Below are 12,313 nucleotides of genomic sequence, written 5' to 3'. Positions count from 1 at the left end.
TCAGAGGTACCGACTCAGTACAGTTGACCCTCTGATAGTAAAAGAGAATCCGAGGAAGGAGCCAGATAAATAACGAGGTGCCAGCGCACTCCCTAAGCCTGCTCTCTCAGACACCACCCACGGGGCCGTAGGGTGGCCCTACTTCCTCAGCTTGTTGGGATGGGGGCGCGTCTTGCTTGGATATTTGTGAACTAGGACCTTGTCTCCTCAGAAAACCACAACCAGTGCTAACTTGTGTTTTTGTTATTTTCTAAGAAAAATAACTTGGGGCTAAGCTAAATAATTTGGGAATCTCACAGAAGTTCCCCCAAAAGACCCAAGACCGCCTGCCTTCTCTCCCTTCCTTCCAGTCCTCTGCTGTAGCTCTTACCGCCGTTTGCTTGTGGGGCAGCTCAGGCCCAGTTTGTAAGGAAGAATATGCTTTTGTTCACGTTATAGAGAAAGTCAAGTCAAAGGTAGGAATTTTGAAAGAAGGGATTTTTTTCTTAATCTCCTCTTGTGCTGTTTTGTTTTTGTTGCTTTCCTTTCTGCTAGACACTCAGCCGGAAGTGTATCACCCAATGAAAACAGGTTGGTTTTGTCAAAGATGTACCCCCTAAGACCTTCATTCCTTTCACTTGCCCGGAAGTTTCACGCTCCGTTCCATTCCATCACCTGATGTTTTCCACCTCATGCCTTCAGACATGGCTGTGGGAGGACCAGAGGAGCCTGACCTCCGGCACCCAGAACCCAGTGTCCGTGGGTTTGCTTACCCGGTGGCCATCCTGAGCTGCCCTTCTGGATGTCCAGAGAGTACAGAGGAATACAGAGTAACCAAAGTAGAGCCTTCATAAATCCTTTTAAGCTGGGTAGACCTTAAAAGTATATCCAGCTTAAACAGGTTGGTTGCAAATTCCTAGGATAAATAAAAACATGCTTATGGTCGGGTGGAGAGTCATTTTATTTTACCTCTTTTTCTCTGCTGCTCCCACATACATCTTTTCCCTTTCTTCTTAGCTGTCCTTTGCCTTTTGTCCATGCCCGAGTGTCTGTTTCCAGCTGTCTCATGTCCCCCGAGATGTAGCATCCCTCAGAACATGGTAGAAGCTGATGGATGAAACAGGTTGAGACAAGTGAACTCTTGCTGTAACGCGTCTCCACTTTTCAGATGAAGTTAACTGCGTGTGAGCACAGGCTGAATGCTTGCACACTTGATCTCGTTTAACCCACTGAACACACTGGAGGTAGGGTTATTAGCTCTCTTTGCTAGATAAGGCAGTTGAAGCAGCCTCAGAGTTCAGTCATGAGTTTAAGAAGTGGAGGAACCAGAATCTGAACTTCAGCTTCCTCCGTCTTCAGAGCCCGTGGTGTTTCATAGACCGCGGTATAGCTGCCGCCTTTCCGGGGGGGCGGAGCGGGGGGCAGTCCAGCCTCCAGGGTCATCGCGAACAAGGGCACGTGTTCACGGACTGACCGGGCTGCCTCGTGCTGTGCCCTGGCTGAGGGTTTGGCAGTGGTGTGTGCGCTGCTTCTCAGAACACAAGGGTGTGAGCTGGCTCTACAGAAGTCACTCGTGTGCACGTGCTTTGTTCTGTGCTACTTGGATCTGCCTCTTCATCACCGTGTGGGCGTTCCTCTGAGCAGCACATCTTGGATATGTTTAGATGAAGATGAATTTTCTAAACGTTTAACTTGTCCTTATGCTTCAACTGTTATTCGTTGGAATCGTTTAAACATTAACTTTTGGTCTGTTAAATTCCCTTGTTTATTCATTCTATAAAACCAAAGTGCCTTGGGTCCGTGTTAAAGAAACATGAGGGTTGTACCACCAAAAAAAGTGTTAGGAGAGTCTGAGGACTGGTAGTAGGACTTTAAATCTGTTGGTTCAGTGCCACGTTATTTTTGAAATAGGATCCTGCCCTATGACCTTTGAAATTCTGAGGAGGAGGAGGAGAGAGAGAGATGGAAAGAGCGCAGAGTTAGAGTTTGTTAGGCTGGGTCATGAGCGTCCTGCTGAGAGAGAGTCCTCTTTCTCACATAGCTGAAATGCACTGTTGCTGTTTCATTGACATTTGGAGACTACAAAAGCCGGCCCTGGTTTAACTCACCCTAGAATCAAGTTGTGAAACTCGTCTTTAAAATGAAAGCTGTGGAAAAAAGGCTGCCTCGTTTCTGGCTGCAGTCTAACGAGTTAAGGGTTAGCTGGCCCCGGGGGCTCAGCAGCTGCAGTGCGGTTACTAGCGGCTCTGGGTCCAGAGCGGGTCTGGCCGCGAGCTGGAGAGCTTTGCTGTGGCTGGGCCTCTGGCAGCCTGGGACAGCAATGCTTTGCAAATACTTGTGTCGGCATCTTGCTCACTTACGGGTGGTCACCTTAGAATGCCGAGTATGCCGCCAGGTTGATCTATTTATAAAAGGTTCAAATCACAGGCGTCTATGTAGCACTGTATATAATATTATTAACGAGGCACTCGTAGGAGAGCTAGGAGTCACATGCTCTGGGGCTAAAAATAGAGACGATTGCGCCTCACTTTTCCTCTCCCTGGGTTTGTGCTGCGCCTTTGGACACTGTCGTCAGGAGTGCCACGCACAGGTGATGCCGGCCCAGGCAACGTCTGACCTTGACAAGAGACTGTTGCCATTCTTGCTCTGTTTATGGAAAGGTACCATCCACCCCGGCGTTAGAATTCTCCCATGTAGGGAAGGCTTCCTTCCTATTCATTCTGTCATAACCACTGAGGATGTGACCGTCTGATAAGCCCCGGGAGGGTTACATCCTGGTGAGGGACACAGAAGAAAATCAGTAATTAAGAACAGTGACTCTAAGTACTATAACCTGGGAATGTCCTCCAAAAAGAGCTGCAGCTTGAAGAACAGATAGGAAGGGTATAAGGTCAGGGAGGGTATTTCAGGCAGAAAGAATTGCCTGTGGCGTAAAAGACGGTGCCTGAGGCAGGCATGCAGGTTCGCTGCTGGTGTGGCAGGTCTTCCACTCGGAGGAAGTGTCAAAGGAGTGAGTTGAGGGGTAGTGGGTGCTTGGTAATGTCACAGGGTGGGTCGCGGGTGTTTTGATGCTGGAATGCCTTTGGATCCAGCTTCTGTTTATAGTACAAAAAGTATCCTCTCCTGAAGGCTTGCACAGTGAGCACAGCACTCTCTCCTCCTCCATGACGCCCATCGGTCCTGCGTCACTCACCCCTGTGGAGCACGGTGCGTCCTCCAAAATGGGAACAGGCAGCATATCGAGAAAGGGGAGGGGGCATTCGGTGAGGGCTCCCTGGCCCTCAGGAGGGAGTCTGCTGCTTCTGTGAGGTTGGCGAGCGGTCAGCCTGTCCCAGGAGACTCAGGTGTGCTCTCTCCACACAGGATCTGCATTGGGAGAGCAGGAAGGAGGACTGATCGGGGCCGAGGAGAAAGTGATTAACAGTAAGAAGAAAGTGGATGAAAATATGGTGAGCCGTTTCCCCCTGCTCTGTGCCCGTGATAACTTTGGGAATAATTAGAGTGAGTCGCACCGTTTTAGATGCTTCCCAGATGGACCTCCACGTGTCCGTTTCCACAGGCTCGCAGACGGGCAGGCTCCGACTGCTTCCACAGATGCGCTGTATTGTGTAGAGTCTGGGTGTGAATAAAGAATTATTTTTCAGCAGTAGCTCGTCTCTTGCTATACGGTGGAAAATATATTTGCAACTAAAGGCATGAATAAAATATGAGAGGCCATTTCAAATGAGTAGAGATTTAATAACTTGGAAATGGAATAGAGTTGAATTTGGTTCTTACGCTGCCTGAGGTTTATACCACCTATTAATTATTCATCTAGCATTTTTATCACTTACATTTCTGGATTATCTTTAACTGAATTTGATATTTAAACCTGGCTGCTTGGTAATCTGTGCTGAAATATCTCCACAAGGGTTACCTAAAGGGAAACGCAGGGGACAGCCCTTAAAAGACCAACTGCTGTACAGTAGTTTTGCACCCACACCTGCTGCCTTGTTCAGGGGTCTGGTGAGCGGACTTAGGTGAGTGGCGCAGAGCTGATGGGTTAGTGGGTGTCCATCAGGCGTCTGCTTCCCTCCACCAAATGGTAAATGGAGGGGACGAGAAGCAGTTACACTGACACACTAAATTTGCCCTCCCTCCCAGTTGGTGACATTCTCCCCCCACCCCCCACCCGTTTCAGGTCATTGATGAGACCCTGGACGTGAAGGAAATGATTCTCAACGCCGAGAGGGTCGGAGGCCTCGAGGAGGGGCCGGTATGTGTCCCGCTCCAAAACCTGATGGCAGGTCCCACGCCAGCCTCGGCCGTTTTCTCTCCCTCCTGGGATCACCTTGTGCTATCTTAAGCTATCAAAGGTCCCTCGTCCCCCATTTCCCCTGTGCTTTCGGATAAGAGAGCTCAAGCTCGAATCTCCATGGAGATTGCAAGAGGTGGGGGCTCCCCCCACCTGTCCGGCGACCTGGATGGCAGGGTCCGGGTGCCCCCTTGGGTTTCTGGAGGCGCGACCGAAGGCTCACGGCCTCCCCCACTGCTTGCCGTCTCTCACACCCTGTCGCCCGTCTGCTTCGTTACGTTAGGAATCCGTGGGGCCCCTGCGGGAGGACTTCAGTCTGAGCAGCAGCGCCCTCATTGGTCTGCTGGTCATTGCGGTGGCCATCGCCACGGTCATCGTCATCAGCCTGGTGATGCTGAGGAAGAGGCAGTACGGCACCATCAGCCATGGGATCGTGGAGGTGAGCTGTCGGGGGCCTTGCAGAATTCGAGCGTCTCGTCAGGGGCTGCGCGTCAGTCAGATGACTCTCTGGATTATTAGGTCACGTCTCGGAAGTCAGCCTCAGCTGAGTCGAGTTGATCCTGTCACGAGAGCTGTTGCCAACTCTTAACATTAATTTGGGCTTCGACCATGAATGCGAGGAGAGCATAGGAGCATTTTATGCTGCACAGGGTGAAAACTGTTTTCTCAGATTGTTTCCTTAGCGTTCCCTTTTTTTTCAGGTGCGTTATAGATGTTTGAGAATGAAGGACTGCTAATACTGTTTCTTTCTTTCTTTGTTATTAGTTTGCTTTCTTTTTTTTTTTTATTTTTATTTATGGCTCTGTTGGGTCTTCGTTTCTGTGCGAGGGCTTTCTCTAGTTGCAGCAAACGGGGGCCACTCTTCATCGCGGTGCGCGGGCCTGTCACTATCGCGGCCTCTCTTGTTGCGGAGCACAGGCTCCAGACGCGCAGGCTCAGTAATTGTGGCTCACGGGCCCAGCTGCTCCGCGGCATGTGGGATCCTCCCAGACCAGGGCTCGAACCCGTGTCCCCTGCATTGGCAGGCAGATTCTCAACCACTGCGCCACCAGGGAAGCCCCATAGTTTGCTTTTTTTTGACGTGTTTTATAAGGAGAAAACCAGGTATATGACAGTTCAGGCAACAATGGCAATGTGAGTGAATCTGAGTCTTAAAAATATGAAATAGGAATAACACTCTTCTTTTTCAATGGGGAGAAAAGCAACAGTAAATTTGGAAAGAGCCAGATGAGGCTGTTTCTCTGCCATCTTCTGCTCATTTGTGATTAGAACTGCTTACTTACACTTGTTCTTGGTGAGTGGTGGGAATGTCCACAGTGTCTTGATTCTAGAAAATGAATACAATAAAGAATAGAATATGCTGGGGGAAATGAATGCAAATGCGTGTGTCTTAGTTATCTGGCTTCACCTCCTGCTGGACACTGGCCTAGTTGTAGGGTTCCAGGGCTGGAGGGGACCTGAGGTCATCTGGTCCTGCTCCTTGGCCCTCGCCGAGGCTGCCCCGCAGAGATGCAGCAGAGCTGAGGCTTGTCACTGTGGTGCTGGGAGATTCAGCTCACTGTTTTCTCCAACGTGGACTCCAGCTTTCAGCAGCCTAGCCTCTCTGACCCTCTTCTTTTCTCTTTCCTCCTCCAGGGTCCTCACCGCCTGCTCTTGTTTGGTCCACCCCGTGGTCCCCGGGGATCGTACAGCTCAGGTCTGCTGATGCCCTGGGAAGTTCCCCTGGGCTCACGCAATAACCCCCATCTTTGTTCCTGCAGGTCGACCCAATGCTCACCCCAGAAGAGCGTCACCTGAACAAGATGCAGAATCATGGTTACGAAAACCCAACCTACAAATACCTGGAGCAGATGCAGATTTAAGCAGGCGAAGCACGACACCCGGCTGGAGTGGGGGGGTGAGGCAGGCAGCAGATGTCCAGAGGTTTGGATCTACAACTGACCGACAGTTACTTCCAGAGGATTTCATCTTACACTCAGACCTCCTGGATCATTAAGACTATAAAGTACTACTGTAGAATCACAATTTCCATTCTTTTTAAATGGGTGAAAAAAATGTTAATATAACAATATATGATATATAGACCTTAAATGAAGTGAAAAAATTATCTATTACAGATATTTGACTGATGCAGTTTTCTTTTTTAACTTAATCAGGAGTCCCACTTCTATCGTATTGTCTCACACATGCTCTCTGTAGAAATGGAAAATGTTGATTTTCAGTGATAGACTGTACATGCTACACGCAGGCCGTTTGTTCCAGCAGCATTGTGTAAATCAGCTCTTCACGGCTCACTGTCCTGGTTTTTATTTTAAAAAAAGAGGCAGTATTCCTCATTTAAAGCTTTAAATCAGCTTTCAGAAAGTTGCTGAGAAACTAACTGAAGTAGGAGCCGTAATTGATCCTTAAAATACATCATGGTACCCCTCTCAAGATTCCTTTGAAGGACCAGTTTCTTGGAAGTCTGGTGCGCCCACCACTGGGTACCTGGGTGTCTCCAGACGAGTCCTGTCACCAAGGAGGCGCTCAGAGCAAGCATTTGAGTTCCAGCATCTTTCAGCGAGCCGCGCGTGTACAGATTAGGGCCGCTACTGCGTTCCTTCTGAATCCAGTTCTTCCACAGAAATTAGCCTGTAGTTTGTACATGACGTTCTTCCACTGTCCGCGTTGAGTCACCGTAGCTTTTGACCGCTCACTTCTCTCCCGAGTAATGTCCAGATGTGCTGTTTTCCTCTTTGGGCATTTCCCACCCCCTCCAAAGGCACTGGTCTCCACCGTCCCCGCCGTTCACTGAGAGAAGACAGCAGGAGGAGGTGGCCGGCATCCTAGGGAGGATGCGGGAGGTTTGCTTTTCTCTGGAAGGTGGATGCTCCAAGCTGTACACAGGATGATCTGTAGACCCCATGGAAAGCTTTGAAGATTTTGTTTCCTTCACATGAGTCTTTGTGATGCTTGTATAGTTGATGTTGACGCTCACAGCTCCTTCTTTTCCTTTTTTTTTTTTTTTTTTTTATAATTCTGAAGGTTCTGGTAACCTGTGGTGTATTTTTTTTTCTATTCCCCTGTGACTGTTTTTTTTCTTCTTCCTCCCCTTTACCCCATCCATGTCTCTTCCCCATCCATGTCTGTTCCCACTATGCACAGATAAACTTCACCTACAAACTCCTTAATCTGATCTGTGGAGAATGTACAGAGTTTAAACACATCAATAAATACTTTAACTTCCACCAGGACTCCTTGTTTTATTGGCCTGGCATTACTCACGGGTGATGGCTTTAACCCTCCTGCCCTGGACAGTGGTGGCTTCCTTCCCTGGAGGGTCTCTCAGTGCACGGCAGAGGCAGGAATTGGTACAGGAAGCTGGACTCTTGGGCTTGAATTCTGTTTTTCATTTAAAAAATAAGAGGGAAAGTGCTTCAGCCTCAAAGCTGGTGCCTTTTATTGATCTCAGAGAACTGGTCTTTCATTATTTCTTTAATGATTTCCTCCACTGTGTTTTCTGCTTTCTAAAATTGTAATTGGCTAAACCTCAGACCTCCCTGATTGCTCCTTTTTGTTTAGTTTTAGTCTATAATCTGGGTGATTGCTCTGGTTACCTTCAGCCTTTCTAGTGAATTTTGTTAATTATATTTTTAAATTCCATAAGAGCTGCTTGCTTTATCTTTCCTTTTTTTTTTTTTTTTGTCTCCACCGAATGGCATGTGGGATCTTAGTTCCCTGACCAGGGATCGAACCTGTTCCTCCCTGCAGTGGAAGTGTGGAGTCCTAACCACTGGACCACTGGGGAAGTCCCTGCTTGCTTTATCTTAATATTTCATATAACATTTCTTCTTTTTATGATGACAAATCCATCTGAGTTTGTACATCAGGAATTTTTAAAGTTTTCTTCCTTCTCTAAATTAACTGTTTCCTTTTGAGCTATCGACCTCCTATAAATTCCTATAAACTTGTAGTGATCATTCATTTGATCAAATTTGAGAATGAATTACATGATTAGCTAACTAAAAGAAATAAAATCAGTCAGAAAGTTAAGAATTCGGTGCAGCAAAATACAATTAATGTTTATTAATATGAGACTTTTCTTCCTGATCCTGGAAACAGTGAGTGGAGCTTGTGGCTGAATTTTTAGAGAAAGGTTTGCAGCCTCCATTTCTGAGTTTCTTAAATAACCTGCCACTGGTAGGCACTTTTTCTCATTGAAGGAGGCTTGTTTACCCCACGCCTGCTTTCAGCACATTGTGCCTGGGGGTGGTTTTCACTAGCGATCTAACATCCGGCTACTTGTATGAGTAAACTCAGGGGCTAATCTCAAGAGTCCTCACTCTAGTTTACTGTGATGCTGATTTACAGTATATGGTACAGTTAAGAGTCCATTGCATATACATGCATACTTGTGCATAAGTGTACATGTATGTACATATAGGGAGTGTGCATTTTATGAGCCTCTGGCGAGGAAGCACCTTGGGACAAACCAGTTGAACAGGCTGGTCCTCTGTAGCGATCAGCACGTCCCCATCTGCCCCTCCCTCCTGCACTGGCCTCACAACTTGCTGCCAGAAAGGTCGCGAAAAAGACGAAATTTCATTTTTTTGAAGCCAGTTTCTGCCAGTGTTCTAAAGAGTGTTTTCACTTGACCCTCTGCAATACCAGCTGGAAAATGTGGGTCTACATTCATTATGATTCAGTTCCAAACCTAACAGACCAGCTTTTTGTATGTTAGTGCCTGCCATCTGCTAGCTGCTTTGTATACAGCGCCTCATTTAATTGTCTGAACTTCAGAGCATGGCTGTTACCTTACAGAAAGCTGAGGTCCTCCGCCTGGTGAGGGATGAAGCAGAGACCCAAGCCCAGCTGCCGCTGTCCATCCCCTTGCTCCTTGTACGTCGGCCCCGGGAGACAGTGGGCCCAGGAGTCACCTCATAAGTGGCGCCTGTCAACCAGGACTCATCCAACTGGCCAACTCTCAGGACTGGTGTCCATTACCCACACTGCTGTCAGTGGTGGGCCTCGGAAATGCCTGGGGCTGGTAAAATAGCAGTGGGTTCCTTTACCCCAATGGGGTCAGTACAAAGGGAGCTGAGGGTAGATCCGGACATCCTGGCGAGGCTCACCTGTCGCCCTCACCCTGGATTGATGGAGAGCTCTATCTCTGTATCTGTAGATCTATAGATGCTATATGCAGATGTAAGGCAGGGACTTGCAGGGCAGGCCTCACCTCGACCAGCTCCACTCTGCCCCCTGGCGGCACCTTCCCCGCACGGGGTCCCGAGAGAAGCTTGCTCATCCCCTAGTTTCTGCCGGTGACTCAGCCTTGCCCTCTGGGGAACGTGGCCCTGCCCGCCTTGCTGGCAGCCTCCGGTGCCGGCAGCTCCCTGCGGACTTTGGCGTGAGGTCATCCGACCTCCTCGTCTGCTCTCAGTTAACAAATCGGAACCTGGCGATCGAGGTCTGAGCCAGCCCAGGTGTCCTAGTAATCTCTGGTTTCAGTTGCCGTGACGCTGATTCTCTGATTTCGGAGACACACTGGGACGTGATGAGTCTCTAAGTTAATTTGGACAGGCCCCAGGATCCCCTCCAAAGGAGCGCACGGTCTGACATGACTTGTTAGAAGTGGACACGGGCAAGATCGATGGAAGGCACCAGAAGGCCCTGTGGCACCCGCCCCCGCCCCCCATTTCACAGCTGAAAGAACCACCAGCTCACATGCTCCTCAGCACAGAGCCAGAGTCTGGGACGTGCAGTACTTTTCTGGGACAAAGGGTGAAGTGGTCCTTGTAAAACAGGGAGAGTCGGTGCCTTGCCTTGTTACCTGGAATGAATAAGGGGAAATGGTGTCTCTCCTGCCTTCTGTGGGCACTGGGTCTAGCAGGCCTTCACGATCGCAGGCTGCTGTGCTTTTCCTCAGGGAGTGGCCCAGGTATCCAGGGAAGGGGACAGGACCTAACCAAATAAAAAACGTTTTTCTAGAATCCTTGAAATGGATGGGGCATGACTTCTTGAGGAATCTCGAGGAGTTCTCAGGCCAACTTAACCCAGGTCTGATTGAACTTAAAATGCTGGAGTCGGTGGCTCTTTCTGATTAGAGCAGCAACCTCCAAGAGTAAAACCTTTTAAATTTGCGCCCTCTATAGAGAGTCATTTAAAAGCTGTATGCATGTACTATCATAAATGGAAATTTGGGAAGCATAAGAAAGATGAAACTTTTTTTTCCAAATTTTATTTACTAAAGGTACAAAGCCTTTTGGGTCCAGTGAAATATTACAAGTTTTAGTGCAAGCAAAGTGATTGCTTTCATTCTCTCTCTAACTAAAGTCCATAGTCCTTTCAGATTTCCTTAGTTTTTACCCAGTGTCCTTTTTCTGTCCCAGGATATCACATATTTAGGTGTGTCTCTTTAAACTCCTCTCGACTGTGGAGGTTCCTCAGACCTTCCCTGTTTTTGATGACTTTGAAGGTTCTGAGGCGTACTGCTTAGGCATGGTGTAGGATGCTCCTCTACCAGGATTGGTTGGGTGTTCTTCTCATGATAAGACCCTGGGATTGTGTGCTACTGGGGGGGAAGACCACAGCCAAGTGCCGTGTTCATCACAGCATATCAAGGGGACAAGCTGTCGCCAGGATTGTCACTATCCATGTCGTCCTTGATGACCTGCCTGTGGTGTGTTTGTCAGTTTCTCCCCCGTGAAGTTTCTCTCCTCTCCCCTCTCTGGCAGGACATTGCTATGTGCTTAAGGAGTGGAGAGTTACGTTGCCACACACCTTCTTATTTTTAAATTGTGTTCTAACACTTTGAAACACAGCAATTAGAAAGTCAGGTTCTAAGGTCTGCTTGTTTCATTGTATTTCATGGTTATCAAAGCTGAAAGAGTTCTTGACTGTGGTGATGGTTTCAGGGGTGTGTAAGTCTGACGTGTGTCAAACTTATCAGATTGTACCTTTCTAATATGTGCAGTTTATTGTATATCAATTATACCTCAATAAAGTTTGGGGTTTTTTTAAGCCGGAAGAGGGAAATTGCATAAACAGGCTGGAATGGGATAAGTCATCCTTGACTGTGCCTGTTAACAGCACAATACTAAATTTCCAATCCTATCTACCAATTCTATTTCCCAGCTGAAGTATACAGATAGGTCTTTCAGATGAGGCATCACTTTTGACAGCAGAATTAACTACTAATGGAAACCTTTCCAGACATTGGTTTTCAAATTTCTCCATAGCATAGGTTTCTTTAGAAAAAGCAAGTTGAAAAGGTGTTTTTAGCTTAAAAAACAAACAGGGAACAGCATAACGTCATTAAGTTCAACAACTCTAAGTACTTTGTCACAAGATGAATCTCTCTGTGAGGTACAAAATGTTTTCTTGGTCACTTCCAATCTTATTTAAAAATATTGTGAAGATTCATATTCTGATTCTAATCAGAATGACTACATTGGTTGGAGACATTTGGTAGCATTTCGTGCACTTATGATTTCCAGCATCAAACTTTATCTGGAAATATTTCGTTACTCCAACCAAAGCAGCCAATCCATCAGCATTACATTTTCCGAGATTTTTCATACTACATTCTTTCCCATAAAATACAAATAAAATTTAAAAGGCAGCTATCATGTTACAAGTGGGAATTCTGAAGCCAAACTACCTGATTCTTTTCCTAATTTGGCCACCTACTGGCTGGGTGACCTTGAGGAGGTTGTCTAACTGCTCTGTGCCTTAGTTTCTCCATCTGAAGAAATGGGGGTGGTGATAGCACTTAGGTTGTTGGGTTAGGAGTGAGTGGCCACAGGGAAAGATGCTAAAGCTACACCAGTGCCCAGTGTAGACAAGTGCTCAATGAATGTGAGGTAGTATTATTTGTTGAAAACATCTTCTCCCAGTACATAGGGCTCAATAAAACAACAGTATTTGTGTACTTTGTGATTAAAGCAATTGGTAAATATTATACCATAAACTGAGCTGTACTTTCATCCACACCTTCCATAGCCTGATGTGGCTTTTTGCTTGTTTCTTCAAAGCTGTCATCTTCCGACAGCACTTGCTGAC

General features: G+C 47.3%; 1 protein-coding gene across 5 annotated transcripts in view; it reads left to right on the top strand.

Moving 5' to 3' along the window:
* Positions 1–7,500, top strand: part of APLP2 (amyloid beta precursor like protein 2) — a 69,587-nt gene extending 62,087 nt beyond the window's left edge. For 2 of the 5 annotated variants that reach the window (XM_061203026.1, XM_061203024.1), the window contains 5 exons: positions 535–570; positions 3,343–3,428; positions 4,160–4,234; positions 4,557–4,712; positions 6,034–7,500. In XM_061203026.1, the coding sequence (XP_061059009.1) occupies positions 535–570; positions 3,343–3,428; positions 4,160–4,234; positions 4,557–4,712; positions 6,034–6,135 (455 nt within the window). In that variant the 3' untranslated portion in view covers positions 6,136–7,500. Of the gene's footprint in view, positions 1–534; positions 571–681; positions 849–3,342; positions 3,429–4,159; positions 4,235–4,556; positions 4,713–6,033 lie in introns of those variants that run through there. The other 3 variants (XM_061203027.1, XM_061203025.1, XM_061203028.1) reach the window with 2 other exon arrangements.
* The last annotated feature ends 4,813 nt before the right edge of the window (positions 7,501–12,313 follow it).

This window comes from Eubalaena glacialis, chromosome 10 (assembly GCF_028564815.1).
Source record: "Eubalaena glacialis isolate mEubGla1 chromosome 10, mEubGla1.1.hap2.+ XY, whole genome shotgun sequence".
NCBI classification, from domain to species: domain Eukaryota; kingdom Metazoa; phylum Chordata; class Mammalia; order Artiodactyla; family Balaenidae; genus Eubalaena; species Eubalaena glacialis.
This window is presented reverse-complemented; position numbering and strand designations above follow the sequence as displayed.